The sequence below is a fragment of the Aquarana catesbeiana genome, linkage group LG10 (assembly GCF_042186555.1).
Source record: "Aquarana catesbeiana isolate 2022-GZ linkage group LG10, ASM4218655v1, whole genome shotgun sequence".
Classification (NCBI taxonomy): domain Eukaryota; kingdom Metazoa; phylum Chordata; class Amphibia; order Anura; family Ranidae; genus Aquarana; species Aquarana catesbeiana.
Window position 1 is genome coordinate 185262961 of NC_133333.1, and position 26516 is coordinate 185289476.

General features: G+C 39.9%; 1 protein-coding gene across 9 annotated transcripts in view; it reads left to right on the plus strand.

Annotated features, from left to right (window-relative positions):
* Positions 1-26516, plus strand: part of AGRN (agrin) — a 658449-nt gene that overhangs the window by 611869 nt on the left and 20064 nt on the right. For 5 of the 9 annotated variants that reach the window (XM_073603056.1, XM_073603057.1, XM_073603061.1 and 2 more), the window contains 3 exons: positions 7172-7288; positions 13990-14179; positions 20959-21043. In XM_073603056.1, coding sequence (XP_073459157.1) covers positions 7172-7288; positions 13990-14179; positions 20959-21043 — 392 coding nt within the window. Of the gene's footprint in view, positions 1-7171; positions 7289-13989; positions 14180-20958; positions 21044-23155; positions 23180-26516 lie in introns of all 9 variants that reach the window. The other 4 variants (XM_073603052.1, XM_073603053.1, XM_073603054.1 and 1 more) reach the window with 1 other exon arrangement.

Genomic DNA, 26516 nt, shown 5'->3' on the forward strand with positions numbered 1-26516 from the left:
GGGCCTGCCTGATTGCATACAAATTGAAAATCTTAAGGTTTGACTGCATAATATATGGTTTTGGTAAATCTGAAGACAAAAATCTGCAGAAAATCTAATAGTGTGTATGGGGCCTTAGGCTGCATTTTTGATCTTCCCTAGGTAGGTGGCGTTGTAACACAAATAATCTATTAGGGATACCCGGCCTTTCTGGACGCTTGCTCTTTATGGCTTATGATGCTTTATAACTCAAGCTATTCCAGTTACATTTGTCTCTATGATTAAGCCCTATTGGGCATAACATGTTAGAGGGGGTTCTCCCATGGGTAGTAGACCAAGCTGAAGCCATTTTTTACTAAAATGAGCTCACTATATGCCGAGGCAATGTGTCGATAGGTGCCATTTTGTTGTAGTCCTTGATGTGTCCAATGAGCCAGTCAGCTGAGATAACAGAGTGGGGCATTTGAGCAGCATCAATTTAATTTGGTTTTTGGTCCATGTTCTCTGTACTCTGCTTTGGGAAAAATGGATACATACAACTGAATTAATAATATTATTTACATGTGCTAATATGAGGAAGAGGTCGTCAGCGTTCTTCATATTCTTTTTGTGTGCAGAAGGAGATAAATAAGTAATACATTCTGCTTCCTACAGCATCCTCCAATATCTCTGAAGCCTTAGGGAGAGACATGCTCCTCGTTATTCCTCCAGTTGCGCTGTACTCTACTTAGTGATCACCAAGCCAAGTTCTCTGCCTTGTGTTAGGGGCCCTGTGTGTACAAAACCCTAATTAGCCACCAAACTCGTGTTTCAGTATTTAAAGGGATGGCTTGGCAATTCTAGGCTTGTTATGTTGGAATAGTAGCATGGAGGGACATTCAGTCTCCTAACAACGAAAAAAGATAAAAGAAATCAGAGTCATGTTTTGTATTACTGGATGCCCTACAGTATTGGGAGAACATAAGGGCATGCAGTGTTCTCAGAACTCTTTTCTTTTTTTTACATAATGACCTCTGCTTATTCACTAGGACATTTTCTTTTAGCCTTTTATGTGCCTCACATTTTAAAAGGATGAATAAATCAAAATATTTATTTTGCTCTCAAATGGTAAAGTAGATTCTTTTAGCCTATTTCTTACAGTAACGTGTATGTGCTCCATGTTTGCTTTGTTCTTTGCTCTTTTTCTTTTCAAACTGTTCTGTGGTGATATGACAAAAACAAATGGAGCTTCAAGGAGCAACTCTGGGCAATGAGTAAAATTGTGAATTGAACAGCCAGTGCAATCTGGGAGATATATGGATCAGTTCACTCAGATGGATTAATTGATTTAACCGCTTTTGTTAATCTACTTTCTAATTTTCTTGCTAAAATTTTAAAGGACTACTCCACCTAATATAGATTTGTTTTGTTTTTTCGGAAATGCCGGAGAGTTAAAGTAGAACTATTTTTTCATTTTGGATAGAGTAAGGGAGGGTTATAACCTCTGTTAGATTATTTTTCACCATCTATGTCCCATTGCAGAGATTTCTCTTTAGTTCCTGTCCCATAGCCAGACAGGAAGTGAGAGGACATTACTGCAAATTTAGGGAATTCCTTGGGGACCTCCAGGTCACCAGAACTAGTGTCCCCGTTGGAAAATTTCCCCTCAATTACTTTTCTGGGGACAACCCAAATTTTGGGATTTTCTTTTACTTTCACTTTCAATGATAATAATTAACAGGACAAATACAGGACAACTCTCCTAAACAGGGGTTCAGCCAGCAATACAAATTGACAGACTTTCTAATTCCTCTCCACTCTACCCAAAACTAAAAAAATAGTAAATAAAGTTTTGCCTTTAGTTGTACCTTAAATCATCAATCTCATAGGACCCGGTCACCCAATCAGTCACGGTACCGAGTGTCTGTGCATTCCTCCAAGTGCAATGCAACTATTAATGAATGGCACCCCAATACACCCACACTGTAGCTCTTGCTGCAAGGCTTTCAGAGGCCACTTAGCGAGAATGCTGCCTCTTTCCATCAGTTCTCTGCACCAAGACTACATTGTAGGGAAGACCATAATTCTGTTCTGACTGATCCTAGGCATGTATTATTCCAATGAACAGTCTTGGGCATTCTTCATTAGACAGGGTGAGTGTGTTGACATGATTTAGAGGTAAAATCTGTCTTCATAGCTGGTATAACTGGAACTTCTGAACACAGAATTCAAGTAGACATGGCTACCTGCAGCTATAGAGATCTGCACAGCCAGAAGTCAACCCAGTACATAAAAACGGTGTTGCTGTCAAAATCAAAAGCACTATGCAAGCTGTAACCCTTGTGCCTATTTTAATAGCCCATTTTCATGACTGACTGGCATATATCCTTAATTTTACACATGATGTAACAACTGTTTCTACACAGCCTTGTTTCAAGACACATCAAACACCAGCTTGGATGTGTCATGGGATTCTGGGGTGATATATGGGAGACAAATTACTGAACAGGCGCACCTTTTAAAGGAACTGCCAGTTTTGTGACATGGGATTTGTTTTAATTTTTTTTGTGAAAAGCACAAATTAGAAAAGACATCCGTGTCACAGCTTCATGGCAGACATTCCCTACTCTGCAAAGAGGGACATATGAAAGGTAATTATAAAGAAGTTGAAAAAAAATGATCATGTGCCTTGTATTCATTTTGTGCTCCATCAATGTCTGTGTGGCCCCCGTCAGCTGTACCTGGCAGCTTTGCAGAAGGTAAAAACAAGCAGGCTTATGGGCATAAACTTTAATGCTGTGTTCATACTATGGGATTAAATATGTAAGGCAATCCTACTGCTTGCATTGTAAGGGAAACCTGTCAGAAGGCTATATTCCTGCCTCTGTAGTCATTTTCTCTGTTGTCTGGGCATCAAACTAGCTCTGGGGCAGTTATGTTACTCATAAGAGATTAATGTAAACCTGTCAAGAATTAGGACAATACCTTAGACTATGACCCTTTACCGCTGATGCTCTCAAAAGGTCAACGTTAGTTCTTAACAGCACTACACTCTATGGTATGCCCAGCACATGTGACAGCACTAAGCTTGGCACCTGGATGTGTGCCAAATGCTGCACCCCTGTGCCGTGAAGTTGCCTGCTGTACATAGAATACATTACAATTCACCAGGAAGAGTGAAGACCACTCATAGGGGTCACATTAAAAAACGACTGCTCTCATTTAATTTGTAGTAATTGTTTTTCTTACATAAATGACAGCTACAATCTGCCTGCCAGCACCTCCATTTATAACTCTTAGTTCCTATTAAGCTGAATACAATAACAATTTAGTAATCATCTTTAGATTTGCCAACACCTATGTAGTATGAGGGTCTACTGGAGCATCCAGCTTGTAATTTGTCGGCTATAGATAAAGATTCCTAGTAGCCAAGCCTCTGTAAAAGTTGTAATCAAACATTTGCTGCCATGCTCTTCCATGGTTCTAGTAAACAGGCATTTAAAGCAATTGTAAGATTCAGCCACGATTTGGCTATTTTGTTGAAAAGCAGTTAGAAAGACATAATCAATGGCGTTTTCTCTTAGCCTAATCACAGGGAAAAGCTGTACACTTCATCAAAGCCACATCTCTTCCTTTGTGTAAGGCCACAAATCTCTATCTTATTGACAGCCATTGACAGGGAGCTGTTCATTTTATTGTGCATTATGTCCGTACCCAGAACAGCCGCTCGCCTGACTGTGGTGAAAGTGATCTGTAGGAAACAAAGTGAAGACTTCCAATAAAGACATAAAAAAAAAAAGCGCATTTTAATTGACTTAAAATCACTTAAGAGAGAGGAAAGAGAACACATCCGAATAGCAAATAGTACTTGGCTTAAAGCCATACAATTAAGAGCAAGCCGTCTGTATTGTTTGTGTGAGTTAAGCAGTTGTCTTACACTACTAACATGGACTGATGCTTTAATTGCTGCCTAGCACTCTGTAGGGATTGGCGCTGTTCTAAAGCTTGCTGAAAAACTTTGAATTGTGGATGGATGACGTCTGCCACCCTGCATGCTAAAGCTTTTTACAATCACTGATGACTTGTTTTCTCTCTCTTTTCCTCCTTTTCTCTCACTCTGCTATTGTTGCATACTATCTGGATTTCAGAAATCCCGTAAGGTAAAGATAAGCACATGTATTTCATCCCATATGTCATGTGAGCACATAGTTCCACCCATTCCACTAATCACCTTTAGGGCTCATTCACATTTATATCCAGATGTGTTCTTAGTGTGCGTTTTTCCTGCACTGCATTGTAATTCATTGGGGTATTTGCATACATTTAAACATACGTGTTACGAGAGACCGCTTTCTGCACACAGCTACATGTGATAAGCCACAAGATACAAACATACAGTTGCAGCTAAACAGTAGCAAGCAGAGCTTAAAACACAATAATGTATTGTTGGGAACCATATCATGGAAAACATGGAAAACGCACCTATAGCACACCTATATTGCAGTGTGAATGGGCAAGTAGAGTAGATGCCGGCTTGGTGTCCATTTCTCTCCTTTCCTTCAAAGTATTTTTCTGCTTCACTTGCTTTCACCATACTGAGACTAGATCTGTCTGCAGGAATTTTCCTATAATGTAGCCATCCATCGCCATAATTCCCACAAGCATTCAGTACTAATTAATGTAGATCTTTAATCAATGGGAGGAGATGGGGGTAGAAAAAAATGCTGCTTGTAGTAGTTTCTGTAGAATGTAAAAGGAGAACTACAGGCAAAGTAAAAAAAAATAATAAACAGGTAAACTGGATGTTCATATGAAAAAATAAAGTTTAATATACCGTAATTTTGGTCCTGAACAAAATGAAAACCGTTTCAGACTACAATCTACGGCTCTGGACACGAATTTCTCGTGATTACACTGCAGTGGTTTCTCTCACCATTCCCCTTTTGGCATCTGTAAACTGCTGTGTAGTTTTCAGTATAATACTACTGCCACTGATGAAAGTGGATCAACACAGTGTGTGTGTGTTGTGTATTACAACCCCTGGCAAAAATGATGGAATCACCAGTCCCTGAGGATGTTCCTTCAGTTGTTTATTGTTGTAGAAAAAAAGCAGATCACAGACATGGCCAAAAACTAAAGGCATTTCAAATGGCAAGTTTCTGGCTTTAAGAAACACTAAAAGAAAACAAGAAAAATAATTGTGGTGGCCGGTAACAGTTAGATTTATAGAACAAACACAGGGAATAAATTATGGAATCACTCAATTCTGAGGAAAAAATTATGGAATCACCCTGTAAATTTTGGAAACACTAACACCTGCATCAGATTAAATCTGCTTGTTAGTATATAGGTAAAGAGGGTAAATCATCACGCAGTGTTGCACAAGATGTTGGTTGTTCACAGTCGGCTGTGTCTAAAACATGGACCAAATACAAACAACATGGGAAGGTGGTTAAAGGCAAGCATACTGGTAGACCAAGGAAGACATCAAAGCGTCAAGACAGAAAACTTAAAGCAATATGCCTTGAAAACAGAAAATGTACAACAAAACAAATGAGGAACAAATGGGAGGAAACTGGAGTCAACATCTGTGACCGAACTGTAAGAAACCGCCTAAAGGAAATGGGATTTACATACAGAAAAGCTAAAAGAAAGCCATCTCTAACTCCTAAACACAAAAAAACAAGGTTACAATGGGCTAAGGAAAGGCAATCGTGGACTGTGGATGATTGGTCGAAAGTCATATTCAGTGATGAATCTCGAATCTGCATTGGGCAAGGTGATGATGCTGGAACTTTTGTTTGGTGCCGTTCCAATGAGATTTATGCAGACGACTGTCTGAAGAAAACATGCACATTTCCACAGTCAATTATGATATGGGGCTGCATGTCAGGTAAAGGCACTGGGGAGATGGCTGTCATTAAATCTTCAATAAATGCACAGGTTTACATTGAAATTTTGGACACTTTTCTTATCCCATCTATTGAAAGGATGTTTGGGGATGATGAAATCATTTATCAAGATGATAATGCATCTTGCCATAGAGCAAAAACTGTGAAAAAATTCCTTGAAGAAAGGCACATAAGGTCAATGTCATGGCCTGCAAACAGTCCGGATCTCAATCCAATTGAAAATCTGTGGTAGAAGAAAATGGTCCATGACAAGGCTCCAACCTGCAAAGATGATTTGGCAACAGCAATCAGAGAAGGCTGGAGCCAGATTGATGAAGAGTACTGTTTATCACTCATTAAGTCAATGCCTCAGAGACTGCAAGCAGTTATAAAAGCCAGAGGTGGTGCAACAAAGTACTAGTGATGTGTTGGAGTGTTATTTTGTTTGTTCGTTTTTCATGATTCCATAATTTTTTCCTCAGAGTTGAGTGATTCCATAATTTATTCCCTGTGCTTGTTCTATAAATCTAACTGTTACTGGCCACCACAATTATTTTTCTTGATTTCTTTTAGTGTTTCTTAAAGCCAGAAAGTTGCCATTTGAAATGCCTTCAGTTTTTGGCCATGTCTGTGATCTGCTTTTTTTTCTAGAACAATAAACAACTGAAGGAACATCCTCAGGGACTGGTGATTCCATAATTTTTGCCAGGGGTTGTAATAGGTTTACTTTTTTTATTTTGACTGTCGCTCTCCTTTAGTGTTGCTTTTAACAATGGGCTTTAAAAAGAGGCATATAGATCTGTTAATTTGATAAATGATAAGGTGATAATGTTTGTAATGGGATTGCGCACCCCTTTGAGAATCAGTGACGTGTAGGAGAAAATCATCATTTGCACATGCGAATATAGCTACATAAGCCCGTTTTTACAAGTACTGCAATCTAAACTAATCCAGCAGAGGGAGCTAGAGATGCACTAAATCACGTAGCTGATTGCTTTTTGCATTGCTTTTAAGGCCAAGACTTCATGCGTTTCTTTTATGGAATGTACATTATAAATACATTGAACTGTGCTTTATTGACTTCCTTTCATACAGAAAAAAATGAAAGGTACTATAACACAGGCATTTCAGTATATTTCTAGCTAGGAGGCAGACGACCAGTATTTAGGAGGGTGAGAGAGTTGCAGGAATGACAAATTAAAGGTTAACCATAGAAATATAGTTAGTTAGTGGGACATCCGTAAATGTGTAAGCGAACTGCCATCATATGTAAACATTGCACATGTTATTCTTTGTTTAATGTCACTTGTCTCTTTCCCCAGACACCACACAACGCACTGAACCTGAAGGAGTCGCTCTATGTTGGAGGAGCACCAGACTTCAGCAAACTAGCTCGATCTGCTGCAATATCTACCAGCTTTGAAGGATCAATCCAGAAGGTAAAGTGATCATTGGCAGTAGAGAAGCTGGTCCATGGTCATTTTTCCATCAGTATTATAAGGACATATATATAGAAAGCACCATGTTGCAGTCATCTCTCAGGTTTCACGTGCTTGCTGTTCCTATTGCAGCTTTGTAGACTCTGTTTGTAGTGTCTAATAACATCAATCGCCACCTAGAATGAACCCACCTACATACAGTGCTTGCAGTGAGAACAAACTGATAGGCTTGAATTATAAGACAAGAACAGTAAAGGCCAATCTCTGTGCAGACTAAGGCCCCTTTCACATGGGCGCCTCCACCTGATGGACTCCGCTTGCTCACTATGGGGAAATCGGGTGAAAATGGACCACCTGTCCATTTTCATCCAATCTGCCAGACGGATGGAAAATAGGACCACCATCTGTCTGAATTTTGTAGATTGGATAGAGGCGGATGTCAGCGGACATGTCACCGTTGACATCCGTCACTCCATAGAACAGGCTGGAGGGTCTGATCAGGTCCACCTGAAAAACTGACAGGCAAACCTAATCGGGCAGCCCGTGTGAAAGGGGCCTAAAGCCTCGTACACACGATCGGATTTTCTGCAGACAAAGCATCAGACTTTTGTCCGAAGGGCATTGGCCATGAACTTGTCTTGCATACAAACGGCACACAATTGTCGGCCAACAAACACGAATGTAGTGACGTACTACGTGGCTTTTCAGCTCTTTAGCGCTAGCCTTTGGGCTCCTTCTGCTAATGTTGTGTTTAGGTGAGCAATGATTCCGATCATGGGTGTTTGTACTTTGGACTTTTGTCTGACGGACTTGTGGACACACGATCGGAAAATCTGACAACAGACTGTTGTCAGGGGAAAATTTCTAAGCCTACCATCCAACATTTGTTCGATGGAGCATACAAACGGTCGGATTTTAGGCCAACAGTCTGTCAGTAACAATTCCCGTCGGAAAATCCGATCATGTGCACGAGGCTTTAGACAGCCCATAGATGGATTTTTTTTTTTTTTGTCAATCAGTCAGCAGGCTGATCAAAAAAAAATGGATTCATTGATACATGCGAGGTGGCCGGAGGAATCCTCCCCGTTGTGCTATTGTATTCTAACGGCAGGACTCCTCTGCTGTCAGAATAAACTGGTTTATTTAAGCCAATAGAATATAACCTGCTGATCAACAAAAGTTTTCCAACAGTCCTGTTTGCCAGAAGGTACCATAATTTGGAACGGCCATAGATGGATCAAAATTGGAATTTGGCCTTAATATATAGAAATTTAAACAAAAGACAAACTTCACCTTTCCCAAAAAACTGTCTATGCCAGTAAGGTGTCCATACTGTGGGTGTAGGCTATTTACGTACCTCCTAGAGCAAGGGTAGGCAACCTGGGGCCCTCCAGATGTTGTGGAACTACATTTCCCATGAGGCATTGTAAGGCTGGCAGTTACAATTTCTCCCAGAAGCATGATGGGACTTGTAGTTCTGCAACAGCTGGAGGGCCCCAGGTTGACTACCCCTGTTCTAGAGCCTGGTCATAAAAAAACTTAGAGCTGGTGTCCCCTTGCTCTGCTTTATTTCTAATAAATGATTCCTGTGGTTATTGCTTGACCCCACCATCAAGGGAGTGAGCCCTCACCTATTCAAATACCTGTACATGCGCACTTCCTCTACCCTGGTACGGTAGTTCTGAGTTCAGCACTGAGGAGAAAGCAAACTGTGCAGGGATTTGAAGCTGAGAGAACTCGTGCCTGTAATAGTAGTGGTGAACAGTAACAGTAGGGGGAAGCTTCCTAGTAACAAGGCAGTATTTAGGGATGCCAACATCTCTGGGAGTTTTTCATCCAGGTCTTGGGAGGTGACATGTTTGTTGTTTAGAAAAAACTACAATCACTTTAAAGCAGTATTAATCCTAACAATTTCAGTTTACCAATTCGTAGATGTGGTGGCTGCATTCGTTTACTGTTGAGTTATTTTTTGTCTGGTGACCTGGCCAGTAAGTCTGTTGTTTTTCAACTTCCTTTAATAGGCCAAGCTGTCCAGCAAAAGTGCCAGTTTGAGGGTTTTTTATTAATTTATGTAAAACCTTTATCCAAATAACTGCTTACAAAGCTGTACCCTGGCTTTAATTTGTTAGTCAAGTCCATCTGAATCTGCTAGTTTAACATTACCCTCACCCAATACTGACAATGCTGCCGTCCAAAGTTGTCACCTTTGCTCTTCCATTCAGAGTGGAGACACTATCACAGGAAGTGTGTTACTGCCCAGACTGCCAGGTAAAAATAATGGGAAAAAAGCCTAAACAAAAAAAATATGAATGCAGCTACAACAATTTCAGCATAACTCCCAACTGTCCTTGATTTCAAGGGACTGTCCCTGATTCGGAACAATGTCCCTCTGTCCCTCATAGCTCTTCATTTGTCCCTCATTCTGGTCTGATCTATATAGTTATATATAAAATGCACTATTTATCTTTCAAAAAGTGTTTTCCAGAGCTAAACCTTTCATCCAATATCTAAATTGCTACGTTTGTAAATTCCACAAGCCTATATAAAGGAATAGTAGTGGTAAAAAAGCACTTGTGGGTTTAACCAATCAATTTCTTTTGTACAATTCTCCTTTAACCTCCCTGGCGGTATTCCCGAGTCTAGCTCGGGGTGGAATTTCCAGACTCGGGATCGCATCGCAGGATCCAGGAAGAGCTTACTTGCCTTGTCCCCTGGATCCCGCGATGTCTCCCCGCAGTGTAAGCGGCTCATCCTCCGCTCGATTCATCACGGAGCCGATCTCCGTTCCCTGCGAGCGTTGCGACGCCAAATTCAAAAAGTGAAACACAATACATACAGTATACTGTAATCTTACAGATTACATTACTGTTTGTCCCTAGTGGTCTGTCCAGTGCCCTGCATGCAGTTTTATATTATAAAAACTGTTCTTTCTGCCTGGAAACTGGAGATTGTCCATAGCAACCAAAATCGTCCCTTTACATCAAAAGTGGTTTTAGACCAGCTAGAAAGCAGGGATAATAAATTAGAATCACTTGTAGAATTGAGCGATAGTGATCTGTGGGGAGATCCGTCATCAAACACTGAAAAGTAATGACCGTGACAATTCTGCAACTGAGCAAATTTCAGTGTTTTTGATTTGATTACGTTATTGAATAATTTTTATTATTATTATATTATTATTTGGTTATTTATTATATTATAATTTATGATTTAGTGTTTCAAACTTTATCATACCCGGGATGTCTACTAAACTCTGGTTTGGACAGATTTAAGTGAGTTATTCCTAAGAATTACAGGCCTATAATATAAAACGCCAAATTTCCATGCAAAATAATTGTACCGCTTTCAGCATCAAAAATATGAAATAATCATACCGCCATGGAGGTTAAGGGGGGCGTGACAGGGGCGTGTCCTATGCCTTCATACTTTTGCTAATAGGTGTCTCTCATTCCCATCTCAGAAAGTTGGGAGCTATGTTTCAGGATTGATAAACTGCAATATATTTAAGTATTGTCCTTGAATTTAATACAGCTTTAAACTGAACGTGGAATATGAATGTTATGTAAATCACGTGCTGTGCTCACCTCAGTTTTATCTCCTTGTCATTCAGTGATAAATATAAGAAAATTCATCTCTTACTGCTGATAGTCAGTGTTTTGTTTATTGCAGGGATCCTGCTGGTACTGAAGTTACAGATTATGACTCTTCAGTCAGCTGTTAATTAGCTACTCATTTAATCCTGTTGCTTTCTCATTCTTCCTCTTTGGGCCTATTTAGCAACACAAAAAAAATTTTTTTCTTTTCTTATAGGCCGATTTCAAGTGAAAAGGAACATGACATTTTTTTTTATTAAAAAATCTATACATTTCTACTGTAGGACGGGAACAATGAAATTGAGGTTTACAGGATTCAATCTTAAAGCAGCAATGAACCCAAAAGCAAACATTTATTCTATTGCATCTCACCAATTTCTAGATTTAATGGCTGCATTCGTTTTCTTTTTAGGCTGGTGCGCTAGCCAGTAAGTCTGTTGTCTTTCAAAAGAACAGTCTCTCTTGCAGATGTATCAGTTATAGGTATGAGACAAACCACTGGCAGGGGTGCTTACAATGATCAGCCTTTATCTTTTCTTTTATAGTTTCTTTATCTCAAAATGAAAAAAATGTTTTCTGTAACTGCTAAAAGCGTGAGCTGGATTGTGGCTTCAATGTGTTAAGCTGGAAACTCATTATACAATTCTTGTTCAATTTCCTTTAGATTTACCTTCAAATATGTAGTGTAAGGGCCTGCCTGATTGCATACAATTTGAAAGTGTTTAGGTCTGACCTCATATTATACGTTTTTGGTAAATCTAAAGGAAAGTTGAACAAGAATTTTTTAATAAAATTTGTATAGCGTGTAGCCACCTTTAGTGTATTTAAATCTGCTAATCCATTTAACACTCCGCTTCTCTCAGACAGTCAATGCTGCTGTCCAAAGGTGCCCCCTGTGCTCATTCATTCAGAGCGTGGGAGGGGGTCTTCAGACTTTCTAAACAAAGGGCCAGATTAATCCTCAATCTTTGGGAGGGCCAGAGTGTGGCCAGCAGAAATTTTCCTGGTATCAGCGGGAGTAAACATCGCCACATTTGGTACTTGGAGATAGTGCCCCATTGTTGGTATCATAGGGAGGAAAAGTGTCCCATTATTTATAAAAATGATGCACCATCGTCGGTGTCAGATGACAGTACAGTGTGTTGTATCAGTAAGAGGAATAGTGCCCCAAGGGCCGGATAAAGGCAAGAAAAGGGCCGCAGTTTGAACACTACTTATCCAGAATGTAGGCACTCTAATACAGGAGGTGTTTTGCTGGCCAGATCACCAGGTGAAAACAGAGGGAAAAAAAGCCTAAAAAAGCAAACTGTTCTGAGGACCATAAGACGAGATGGTTTTACTGAGATCTCCTCCGCTTCTCTTTCTCCAATATGCATAATCCATGCCAATTACCTGTGACTTCTACTACCCAACTGGAGACGATTAATCCTGCTTCCCAGGGGTGATTCCCCTTTTCCCCTTCCAGTTTCCTTAACCCCCTTTTTTTTTTTCTTTCTTTCTTCTCTCCCCCTTTTTTCTTTTTTGTTTACTTTTCTTTGCTCTCTCTCTCCTGCCTCTTATATTTACTTAAATGAAAATTGGAACGCACAGATCTCGGCAGGACCCCCTGCAATTGACTTCCCCCTGGAACGTTGTAGCTCCTCCTGGGGGTCAGAGGGACTTTTTTTCCATGCAGGGTTGGTTCCTGAGCTGCCCCCCCCCCCCCAGGGCTCCCTTTGCCTTCATTTGAACACTATATTTTAGACACTGAAGTTTGTACGGTAGATGTCGAAGGATCTAGTTGTATATTGGATGTCAATAAAGCACTTCATCCCGATTTGTAGTTCATGTGGAGTCTACATTTTATTGTATCTGTTGCATGTCTTTAAATACTTTAAATAAAAAAAATAAAAAAACAAATGCAACCACCAGATCCAATGATTGTTAAAGCTGTAATACCTTACATTTTTGGTTTTGGATTTAACCACTAGCCGACCAGCCATCACAGTTATACTGCGGCAGGTTGGCTCGGCTGCGCAAATCGCCGTAGCTGTATGTTGCTCCTTTATGTCACAGCAAGCGCGCGTGAGCACGCACCCGCCATGCGTCCCCAGAGCCAATGCCCGCGCCTGCCGGGCGCGATGACCGCCAGGCACCCACAATCGCTCGTGACAGAGCGAGAACCGGGATCTGTGTGTGTAAATCAGTGGCTATTTTTAGCTCTGATCGCTGTATAAATGTCAGTGGTCCCAATAAAGTGTCAAAAGTGTCCAATCTGTCCGCCGCGATGTCGCAGTCATGATAAAAATCGCAGATTGCCTTCATTACTAGTAGAAAAAATAATAATAAAAATAAATCTATCCCCTATTTTGTAGACACTATAACTTTTGTGCAAATCAATCAATATACGCTTATTGTGATTTTTTTTTTCCCCAAAAATATGTAAAAGAATACATATCAGCCTAAACTGAGGGAAAAATTAGTTTTGTTTTTTTTTTAAATTGGGATAATTATTATAGCAAAAACTGCAAAATATTGTTTTTTCTTTTTTTTTTTTTTTCAAAATTGTCAGTCTTTTTTGTTTATAGTGCAAAAAATAAAAACTACAGAGGTGATCAAATACCACCAGAAGAAAGCTCTATTTGTGGGGAAAAAAGGACATGAATTTTGTTTAGGTACAACATGGCTCGACCGCACAATTGTCATTTATAGTGATGCAGTGCCGTATCGCAAAAAATTGCCTGTTCAGGAAGGGGGCAGATCCTTCCGGGGCTGAAGTGGTTGATAGCACTTTAATTATAAAGGAAAAATAGAAGTAATACTGGTTATACATGGGCTTATGTCTCCCTCAGCATAATGGTAGAGAGATATCTACCTGTTGATCTGTCAGAACCTGCAGCAATGTGCATAATCAATAGCAGAAAAGGTGTCCAATACAGAAAAGGGGTGGACCAGATGGTCACTTCTGATGGCCAAAAGTACTCATTATTATCTCCTAGTGAAGCCCTGTGTGGATCTGATATGTCCCCAACATCATTGCAAACAATACTTGAAAGCATTGCGTAATGTCACACTTAGGAATGGCCAAAGGAGAAAATAAAACAGAATATTGATTTTTTTTTTTTGCAGCTTAACATCAAGGGCTTTCCAGTACTGAGAGAAGAGAATATCCTCAATGCAATTGAAATCGCAACATTCCTTGGCCACCCATGTACCCAGAAACCATACCCTTGTCAGAATGGAGGACTGTGCATCCCTAAAAAGGAGAACTACGATTGTGTGTGCCAGCGAGGCTTCTCTGGAGGGCAATGTGAGAAAGGTAAGCTCGTTATGACGTTGACTAGAAAAATATCAAAATTCATTTGGTTAAAAAAACAGTGGTGTTTGTTCCCTTGACCTAAGTAACTGTAAAAATGTAAAAATATTGTGTTTAAAGTGTATTTCCACCTTTGCAGTCAAATTTGAGAAACCCCCGCTATATGTTTGTGTTCCCACTCACATAGCATACATGAAAATAATTGAAAAATATTTTTCCTATTTCTTACCTTTTTTAGCTGATTTTTTGCAGCAGGTTTATATATAGTATACTACAGGCAGCTTTTGCTGCTTGTAGGGTGTTTTGGGAGCACTAAATACACCACCCCAAAGATGCTGCTTGCAGGACTTTTTCTAACGTCCAGCAAGCGCACTGCCCTTGTGTGAAAAGTCACACTGAAATGAATAGGAGACGGTTTTCAGGCGCTTTACGGGTGCTATTTCTAGCACTAAAACCCCTGAAAACAGCCTCAGTGTGAAAGGGGTCTTAATCATTAAATTATTTTTTTTCTCTTCACAAAAATTATCACTGTCACATAGTGTATTCATCCCTATAGTGACATCCAAGTTGTAGAGGATTTTTACTTACCACTGCTCACATCCCATATATCCTCTGTAAATTGCATTATAGGTTACAGAAAATAACTTTTAGTTGAGGAGTATCTGTGTTGGTGTTGGCCAATGTTCAAATGTATAGACCTTCAAAGTGTACGCATTTACATGTATACACACAGCAATATCAGTGGAGTATAGAGAACATTTATGGCAAGCATGTGATTGGGAAACCAGGAGAAAGAAAAAAATATATATAGTATGGCAGCTAATTGTTGAGTCTATGGCTTTTCACTATGGGGTTCTGGGTAATATATATGCTTTTGGCACGGTTAGTTTTGGTGCAGAGGATGATGCTTTTCCTTAAGCCCTCCCTTAATGCTCCTAACCTTACCCTTTTTTTTGGCATACTCGCTTCTTCCACGCTGTGATCCCCTATGTTAACCTATGATATTCTTATGGCAAAAGATACCGGGGAAGTCCAAGCGCAGGAATCTTATGCTTTAATCTCACAAGAATGTGCAGCCACACACCACGTCTCTAGGATTAGGCCCATTTGTTGGGCAAAATGTGTCGGTGGAAAGACTTCTGGAGGGGGCTGTCCAAACCATCTGGAAGTATAACATTTTTGGAAGTGCTGTGTAGCTGCATGTTCTGTATGACAACAAAGCATTCAGGTTCTGACGAATACCCATTTGTCAGCAGAATTAGTGGAGGGGGACTCTGGAGCTGAATCAATTTTGTCTGTGGACCTTGGAGCTTTTATGTAATTCTCCTACAATCCAAATACAGATGGAAAGGTTAATTGGCTAAAACTTGCTCTGTACATGCATCTCTCTAACTGCGGCAACATTTCAGAGTACAGAGCTGAGACATATGTCAGCACTATATAAATGAATAAAAATAAATACATAATAATAGTCACGGTGACAGAGAAATTTTGTCAAACAGTGTGGTGGAAAATAACACACGAAAGACCTTTTTATTTTCCATAATAACCATCGAGAATGGAAAGAACAGTGGGAATACGATGGGCCAGTTAGCGCCGTTCTGCCATCAAATTACATTTTTCCAGGTACCGTTTCATATTTGTACGTGATGATCTTAAAGATTCCTCTCCTGGTTTCTCACACTTCACGGCTGCCTGGGCAGAAGATGGAGGGAAATCGATAAATAAAATAGACTGTCAGGCAGATCAAATCTGAGCTATCCTCCACGTAATATTTTCACCTCTTACGCTCCCACAGGAGGCAGCTGTGTACTGTGCAGCCCAGTTATCCTTGTTTTTATTAGATTTTTTGTGAATTTGTTGGCTGTAGAACTGACCCTCACTGTATGTCTACTCTGATCCATGACAACCAGCCATTTGGCTGGCATATCCAGTATCTTGAAGTGTTTCCTCTGCCCGTTTTCTCACCAGCTGTGCAGCTGACCCTTTTAGTACCTCAGCACTCCCCAATTTATAAATAAATACATGCTGATAATAATAATATCATACCCAGCTGTACATTAGATAGCAGCTGAGTAGGCCCGATCAGTAAGGAATTTTAGCTAGGGATGAGGAGCAGCGATATGGCGGAATTTCCGGCCTTGTTGCCAAGGCCTTTCTGAAACATAACCATATGATTTTATAAGCAGTTTAAAATGCATGTCACCACTCAGACCATGTAATTGTGTGAGAGAAAACGAGTTTGCTTTTCTAATATGGAGGAAATAACGGTAGAATGTAGACAGCTTGTGTTTTGTTAATAAAGTGCATGTTTAGCGCTGATATCAGGATGTGAATGGCTCGCCGCATTCTGGGCAGCGCTGAGCACCTGACAGGATCACGTTTTTATTGTTCCATTTCGAGCGCTTGAATAGCAGAGGACGATGTGTTTCTTTACAGTGTGCTCATGTTTTGGTGTTTCTTTTTTTGTGCATAATAGATTAACATTAGCATTTAAATTGCAAAATAAATATAGTCTTTATTGTGAATTTTCCATGTATAATTGAAGAACGTCACAGGTGTGGAATTTACATTTTGAAAAGTCTCTCTGGTTTTATTCATTTAGTAGTAACTGGTGAATAGGGTAGCAGCTCAGGTTACTGCAAATTTATAAACTACAGTAAAAGGGAACTCCACATTCGAAAATGGACATAACGTACAGTATGTCATTGGAGTTAATGTTTTTAGGAATTCCTTTTCCATTTCAGTATGTGGCAGACTATGATTATGTAACTCTCTTTTAACTATGACAATACTACTTTGTTAAATAATTTCGCTCCTAATGTGATTGGCTCACTGCTTTTTTCCCCAGAGGTCTGCACTGTAGCTTGAGCTTAAATTGTAGACATTCCCTGCAAAAGGAATTTAGGTCAAGAGCTTACATAACTAAAGGGATGCTGGGCCTTCTATTTCTAATATAATACAGAGACTGATCGTAGGATTGTAGTGAAGGTAGGTACTCTCATTTAGAAGGTGTAGGTGAGGTTTACATCAATATTCCGAGAACAAATTGGGGGGGGGGGGATCTAAAATAATTGGTAAAATCCTTGCAATGTTGGGAGTATTGTTGATTGGAGAGCAGTAGTTGCAACTACGCAGAGAACGTATTTAACTGCTGGACATAAACTGCTGCTCTCACATGGAATGCAGCGGTCCTCATCTTCAGGAAGCGTGACTATTGTTAGCTGGAGAACAATAAATCATTAACATAGGAATTCTGAAACCTATGTTTTCCTGCACCATTGTAGATCTTGCTCACTTTTCTCAGATTACAATTTGGCTTTAAAAGTAAGCTGTAAAAATAAGCTGGTGTTGCATGTATACTGTTATTCAATATAGTGGTATTTAGAGCGCAGTAACCCACCCAATCTGATTTCAGTTAGCTGCACTTTGCTCCTTCCAGTAATATACTATACACATCTTAGATCCTGCAATAAATAATAGAGAAGAAAAAAGAATGACTACGGATGAGATTTATTAGGTTTACCCAATACAGCTTTTTAGATTTTCTGTTTAATCTTGCAGCGATATTATTTATTTATCTCTCCACTTTCTACTTTGCCTGTTCATCTTTCCCAATACATCTAGTATATTAACCTGAAGAAGAACTTTAAATATCAGTCTGTGACACCATGACTCCATCCTTCTCTGTCTGCACTGACCTCTCCTTTTAAATAAAATATATCTTGCAGGAGATGTGAGGAATGGCTCCTTTGTTTTCGAACATCCTTTTCAGACCCATGCACTTTATTTCTAACATTTGTCAATTTAAAGTCTAGGCATGCTTTTCAATAAACACTCCTCGCCTACCCTCATTAAAAATGTACATTTAGTGACAGAGCCCAGATGTAGATGAACAGTGTTTTTTCTGCCGCAGCTGTCCCAAGCCTGGGCAGTACCCACATCCCGCAGTGCAGCTTTTCTTCTCTAGTCCTGTACTTGTTCTTGTGCCTGACATTCTACTCTATGGCAGGCGATGACATGCATAGGACACTAAAGGAAGAAAGCAGCTATGTCAGATGTAAACATTGCCCAACCCTCTGGGTTCTGTAAGTAAATTTTTGATGAGTAGGACAAGGGGGCATATTACAGATCTGGTATAGTATAGTAAATAAAGTGTGTCTAAAATTCCTATTTGACATCATATCTGGGTTTGTTTACTTTCATAGCTAAAGCAGAGCTCCACCCAAATGAGAAAGTTCCGCTTTAAGGCCTCCCCCCTCCTCTTCACTAAATGGCACTTTTATTTGTGTTGGGGGGGGGGGGGAGTGGTTACCTGGTTTTGACAGGTACCTGCTCCCTATTCCTCTCTAACACGTCACAGGTCCCAGAAGACTGCAGGACCATTCACAATGCGCAGCGGGCACCCGACTGTGAAGCCACAAGCTGTCACAGCAGGGTGCCCACGGTTGAGATGCTGGCGCTGGGGCCAGAGCAGCGAGAGAAGGAACAGTTTGAATGAGGACATCGCTGGATCCTAGGACAGGTGAGTGACTGTTTTTTTAAAAGCCAGCAGCTACAGTTTAAAAACAAAACTGATTGGAGCTCTTCTTTAAGTTTTTTTTATTCCGCTTACTACTTTGCTTTGCTACTTACCACCCTAACCTGCTCTTCAGTGTAGTTTACAGAAACCACAGAAGGAAAGTAGTGAACTTTTTTTTTTTTTAATATATTTTATAGCCTTGCAGACATAACATCAGAGATATCTATAGTTAAAGAATCTCTTTCACCTATTTCATTATTATAACATTGATAAATTCTGCAGTGAGTTACACAGCACTGTGAATACCAACACCACCAAGTGCCTGCATTCTAATGGTTCGAAGACGATCACGCTCAGTAAGGTCAGTTTTTGGAGGAAGCCGATTAATCACGTTCCAATCCGTGCTGTAGCCAAAAGAGGGCTACAGCGCGGGCTGCCAGTGTCGCCGGGAGGGCTTCAATAGACGTGACCATGCGCCCCCTGTGGTGCACGGCCAATGCACTCTGTGATCGTCGAGTCCTTCGGACTCAGCTGATCACAGAACAGGGTAAAGGGCCAATGACAGCTGATCACGGAAGTAAACAGGCTTCTTTTTCTCCTCACGATCAGCTTGAGGAGAATAGAAAAAAGTCGGTCCCAATCTGTGCCCGTCAGTGCCACCTATCGATTCCCATTAGTGCTGCCAATCAGTCCCGCCAATCAGTGCCACCTATTGTAGCCTTATCAGTGCCTCCTCATCAGTGCCCACCAGTGCCACCTCATCAGTGCTCATCGGTGCCACCTATCTGTGCCCATCAGTGCAGCCTCATCAGCGCACATCAGTGAAGGAGAAAAATTTCCTGTTTACAAAATTTTATAACAAACTATGAAAAATGTTTTGGTTTTGTTTTTTTTGTTTCTTTAGCTAAAAATAAAAAACCCAGAGGTGATTAAATACCACCAAATGAAAGATAAAAATGTCACATGGGTACAGTGTTGCATGACTGCGCAATTGGCATTCAAAGTGCGACAACACTGAAAGCTGAAAATTGGCCTGAGCAGGAAAGTGGTACAAGTGGCAAGTAAGCAAGTGGTGAAAGGAAACCAGACCACCCCTAAGAGAAACAATCCAATTAGGTGGGACATAAACTCTAAGCAGACAGTGAGCTTCAGTACCTGGCACGGCACATCCCAAGCCAATAAGTAATGAGTATAGGCAAATAGAAACCATTTATGGATGATTTTGGTGAAAGAGGGGAGTTCTCTTTTTAATGAGCCCTTATTCTCTTGGTTTCCAACCTCCAACCTTACGCCGCCTGCGTAACGTCAAATAATGTAGCAGACTTTGAGTGGTGATAGCTGACTGATGCCTGCAGATACAGGCATCAATCAGATATTGTCTTTTAGAGCCAGCGATTACCTTCACCATAAGAATGATCATAGCGGCTATTCAGCTGCTTGATTGTTCTTACAGGTAATGGAAGGGGACGTCATTCCCCCACTACCCTCCGGTGCTTCTCCCAGGCTCGCCCCTGCCATCGCGAACCGGCGAAGGAACCGACCGGCCCCTGGATGCTAACCATAGAGATTTCCAGCGGGCCAGATGGTCCCGGAGTCTCTATGATCGTTGGTAGGCCGGGTGCGATGGTATGACATCACGCCTGGCCTTTGCATTTGAAAAAATGCCCCTGCCTCGGCTGGGAAGCTTTTTTTTAATTTCAGGCTTCCCAGCCTAGAGGTGAGATCTGGGGACTTATAGATCCCAGATCTCACTTTAAAGAGGACCTGTCAAGCACTATTCCTATTACAAGTGTTTAAAGACTAAAATCTAAATCTACAAATTGTTATTTAGGCATTGGAAAGAATGGGGAAGTAAAACTGTTAGGTTTTTATTGTTGTTTGTGTCTCCACTGGGGAGAATGAATACTTTTTCCCACCAATTCAGAAAGTGAGGGCAAACTCGGGACAAGAATAGAGAACAATTTTTCAAACTCCTCTGTTCTGGTGGCCTGCTGTCTAAGGTGCAATGTCACCTCACTTTGGAGAGATTTTATTCTGACTTCTTTTTGTGTCTCTACGACAAGAGGGGAAAACCTCCCCAATAGGATACAAGCAGCAGGAAAAACTAAAAGGGCCTTTTAACCATTCCATGAAGAACTAACGTGAAGCCCATACTTTACAAGTTATAACACCTTACACAAGGGAAACACATAAGAATCTGTAACAATTAAATACCTTTCTATGGATGACTAATACATGTTAATATTTGTTTCATCCCCAGCTACCATTGAAAAATCAGCTGGAAGCTCAGAAGCAGTGTCATTTGACGGGAAGACTTACCTGGAGTACCACAAAGTGACCAAAAAGTAAGTCAGTGCCATTTACAGCAGTTATCCAGCACCCATACCCCCTCCCCTTAAGTAATTCTCAGGTGTCTAGGGCACAAACAAGAATATGGTAGCTTTCAGGGATAAACTTCCCACCATACCACATTTACACATTTAGTAACCAAGAAAGACAGTTCTTTAAGGTTGAGTGGAAAAAAGATCACTTTTCAGCTACATCATGGTGAAGTGTCCCTGTAAATGAGCTTTCTCTGCTGCAGACCCCTCCTCTGGCAGTTATTCAGCAGGCATAAAACTGACAGGCAAACCTATGAACTGGTGCTTGAGCCAAATAGGGAAGGCGTGCCGTGAACCTGCCGCGACATCGGTAAAAGGCAGGCAGGGCTTCACAGTGATATAATGAAATGTCGTCTAACATTCCAGATGTGCTGAGAAAGACAGCGACATTATGACAGTCCTGCAGGTTTCATAAATCTACTTCTCTGTGTAGAAGGAGCTCCTGTGAGTCATAAATTAAATTCGTCTTGTTTTATCTCTCCAGGAAATCATTAATTCAGGATACCCGTTATCCTGTTCTTCAGTGACTGATCATTGCTTTTGCTTTGTAGTGCCTGTCGTTGTGTGGCAATTAAGTGGACCATTAAAGGGAATATATGTCGTTAAAAAAATATAAGCTATCTTGACAAATGTCCGTATTGTACTTGCAGTTGAAAATAGAAGAAATATCTTTTTAAACTCATGTGCAGCTTTTAACTAAAATGCCACCAAAGTTATTCATTCTCTGACTAATTTGTTTCTGTTACTGAACTCCTGGAACGGCTGATTAATAAGAACGTTGAGTGCCGATCCTTGTCATTACAGGGAAGTGTTGAAAATCTTTACCCTTCGTCTCTTATATCATCCAGCAGGAACGTTTATTAAGTTAGTAAAAGTGATAGCTAACCGCTGACGGAATGTTTACTTTCAAAGAATAAGTACATTTTAAAATAACCAAGCAAATCAAGTGAGTTTACATATAAACCTTCAATTTTCTTTCTTTCTCCTACTGGGACCATTAAGGATCCTGCCAGTCCAGCCTGACTTGTGTATTCTAATGTCATTTTCATTAGATAGAAAGTATCACTGACATTCTTTTACATGTGCATACTCCTTCGCTTATTAGGGATTGGTCAGAAGGGATGACTAAGGAGCATATAGGAGGATGCAAGAGATTCCTTATTTAATATAATGCCAGCAGACATTGCAGTCGTTGTATTAAATCCTCCCCTCATTTCTTTTTGTACATACTTCCAGACATTTTTTTAAGGCACATACGATATAAAAATAATCATTTTGGGGACGTGGAATTAAATCATCCAGGCATAGGGAGAAATATGTTATTTTTTCATCATAACAGTGCACTTATTTCAATACAAGGCTTATATTGCAAAGCAATCAGTGGAATTTGCTAAAAAGTGGTATGATTTTTTTGGAGCAGACCTGCCGTAAAGCTATCATTTTTTATACTGTCATTAGCCGCTTAAACAATTGTAAAATATAGCAAATGTAAGGGGAGAAAATCCAGAATTATAGCATCTACAGCCTAGTTGTTGAGATTAGCCCTACAGAAGACAGAAATGTCCAAGGTGGCCATATCTCCCTGAGTTCCAAGGCCTGTCTTTATACTCATTGCACTTGAATCCTTCCATCAGCTCCATAGCAGGTGAAAGAATCAGGCCAGTTTGTAGGCAGAGTTATTAAACCTCCCCATGTGTTGTATACAACAGTCAGATATGCTTTTTAGCACTGCTGACGTCAAAATCAGCCTGATACCTGCAAGACTAAAATTAGGGAGCACCCCTTACACATGCAGGCATTAAATGGCTGAATCCGTTATCTTGGTATCTGTTAGCGTTAAACCACACACTTGATTGTCTGCGGATTAGGTCTCAAAAGCTGAATATGCCAGATTTTATGCCACCTATAGCCACCTTTGGGCAGAAATAGTTAGCTCCATTAAGGTACCTTACATTAGATATATCTCCAACCAAACTGTTTGACGATTCCCTTTAATGTTTAAACAATTGTCAGCGTTTGTCAGATATGTCTGTCTGCTGTCTTATTGTGTGTCCATGTTGTTTCCTTGTTTTCAAGCCAACTGACTAATGAGATACCTGAGTAAGTAAAGTGTCTTCTCCTGTCATCTATCACAGTCAACACGCATTGATCTCATCAGTTGTACTTGACATTTTACCCATTACATCAACATATTCCCAGATGTTGTTCACATCACCTGCTATGATCACCTCTGACTTTATACCTGCTAATAAAGCAAGACATTACCCTCTACTGCCATCAGCTTGGTACATGTTTTACAGTGCCAGCCATCTTGTGCCTTCATTTAGTGAAACCTTTGTTTCCTTAGATCCCTTAAACCCCCGGTTTTCAGGCATTAACTAGAGTTCATGAAGGCAAAACAAAGGTTTCATAGCCTATTATAAATAATGGACAGACCATTGTGCATCTTCACTGTGTGTCCTTGTCTGTCCATGAGCGCTATCACTTAAATGACCCATGAATTTGAAGTGCTCCTAATAATTTACAAGGAGAATATTACCTTTATGAAAACCTATTGATAGGACAATTACCTATGCTCTAATCTGCTGAATGTGCAGTGCTTCAATCAGTGCTTCAATCAGTACACTAATCATATCCTATTAATGAGAGGAAGAAATCAAACTTCCCAGTGATGAGCGATAAAACTCATTATAATATCTGCTGTGCCGTTCACGGGCTTGTACACTATGGCAGTACAAATAGTAGTAATATTAATAACAGTTTGCAGTAAACTGCCAGATTTTACCTTCACCGGTCTACAGCTATCAGACAAATTGAAAATCAATTCTGTTTCTAGGATTTCCTATTTTCTTTATTATAAGCCTGAATAATCTAGTTTCTACATAAGCCCAGAGTGATATGGATCTCACTATTAGAGTACTGTTATATGTATTTAGCACTGCCCTGTTGTATTATAATAGGCCCAGTCTGACAAATTATTTTTTGAAAGCAACAGCTTCACTTTCCTTTCACTGTTTTTCAAAAATAAACCCTTTTGCCGTCTTTTGTGTTTTAGTGACAATAGAGGACAAACTAATTACTTACTGATAAATTCAGAGAACACTTAATAGTCATACAGTAATCTTGAGACATTCATAGAATATATGATGTGCTTGAATAATACCATTATTATGTTTTAGTATTGTGTTGTTTTGTGCAACTCTTTCTTTGGATAAGAAAGAAGAATATGAATATTATTCTGCATACAATTGTCAGGATTATTTCTTTTGTAATCAGTAAAACTGCTTTTTACTGAGATTTGTCAACTGCAGCAATCACGTCATGCAAGAGATTGTTAGCTGATGTATCCGTGCCATTAACCTCTATTCCTCAGAGATCCGAGTCAAATGTAACAAACAAGATTAGCGAGTCTCATACCGCCTCCGGCACAAAACCCAGGCAGGATCCATTTTTCTCCTGCTGGATTGAGTCATTTTGACACATATCCTCTATAGTACTATTCAGCCTGCAAAGTAATAAAATATCGTCTTTAAAAATGACCCTAATAATCCTAAATGTAGTGTCTCCACCAGCAGATGGGAGATTGCTGGGTGATGAATCAACGTCTGCCTAAGAAACCAGGGCAGAACATTGTCTGAATTATCCAAGAAAGGGAAAATTAGACCTTCATTTAATGCAAAGTCGACTTTCATTATGAAAAATGATTAATCACCTGGTAGCAGCTTTCCTAAAACAGAATGTGTCTGTCCTTGCGAAATACAAAGTAACAGTTCTTCCTTTAGATTCTAATGATGAGTACTGCTGAGCATGGGTGTAAATAGAACACCATGGGTGCGCTATGTACTGATGGTGCTGCCTGCTGATTAAAGACGAGTAAAGATTTGGTCTAACCGTCCATTTCATGTACACCTGCTGGGATAATTCCGCTTGGATTTTGGTTCACCTGATCTAGGTTGCTAATGTGTGACCTTCTCATAAGGCCACTCACCCGAAAAGTTTTGTATTCTGAACTGAATGCTACATATAATAATCTGTATATTAATTATTTTTATTTTTTACTTTCATATGGCTTTACTATTTTTCTTCACATTTACATGCAGACCAAGAGACAATGCCTGGGGTCTGGACAAATTATGACACTGCAAGGAGTGCTTTTTTTAAAGATTTAAACCTTTTGATTAAAATATAGGAAGAGGAAAGCATACATAAAGCCACATGAAAAAGAAAACAAACTAATATACTGAATATAATCATTACATATAATAACCACATGTATTTAGTGGAATACAATATTTTTTTGATGTCCTTTAAATCAGACCTCACCAACTACAGGCTTGGAGTCTTTAAATATTTCTACACCAAAACTGCTTACATGTATGGATAAAATAAAAATTATATAGCTATATACAAATTGCACACCCACCCAGGCACACGTTAAAGCTAAAAAAAAAAAACCCTGGAAAACACTGGAAAAAAACGCTGGCAATAGCTTTTTGTAGTAGTGTTTTTGGAGCATTAGCGTTTTATTAGAGTTGTTGCAGTAAAAGGGAAAACAAAAGCTCAAAAAACGCTATTAGTAGCGTTCAGGATCATTTAGGAGTGTTTCTGCTGGAAAAACACTCCAAGAAATTCTACAAAAACTATTTTTTCTGCTCAAAAGCTCAAAAAACGCTAATAGCCTAAAGTAGTATGCATGGACACATAGGATAACACTCCTGCCTCACGGGCACTGTGCTGGAATGTAAACTGAGCTGCACAATGCAGCTCTGTGTACATTCTACAGAGGAATGGTTTCAGGTAGGTAGGTTAATTTATTGCAAAAGAGCCGTTGCTTGTCTCTTCTGCAATAAAGAGTGTCTGCTCACATTTTTTTTTTTTTAATATTAGAATTTAGTTCCACTTTAAGATATGTGCACTAGTTGAAAAAATATTTTAGTATTCCTAATGCAACCAAAAATATATCCAGTGGCCATGTCCCACAGCAGGATTCCTCTCTGTCCTAGCTAGAATTCTCCAACTAAGAAATGAAATGGATTTCTGGTGATAACAGTTTTAAAGGATAACTATACATTCATATAGTTATCATTTAAAATGTAACTTTACTCTAACTGTCTCTTTTGAAATAAATGCTCATTCACTGCCTGCTAGCAAATTTCTTTAGATTGTACACTGAGCTGCGCATATATGACGTAATGTACAATCCCATCAATGCTGTGGGTGGCAGAATGAATTCATTCGCTTACATGGGAGTTATCTCATCCTGTGCCAGTCAACCAAGATGGCTGAAGAAGCCTAACTCAGTGGAAGAGGTCAGTGGCGATGGCAGCCAAGGCACTCGTGTACACCGCTGGATAGAGATGGGGCCCAGGTAAGTATTAGGGGGGCTGCTGCACACAAAAGGTTTTTTTATCTTCATGCATAGAATGTATGCAGATAA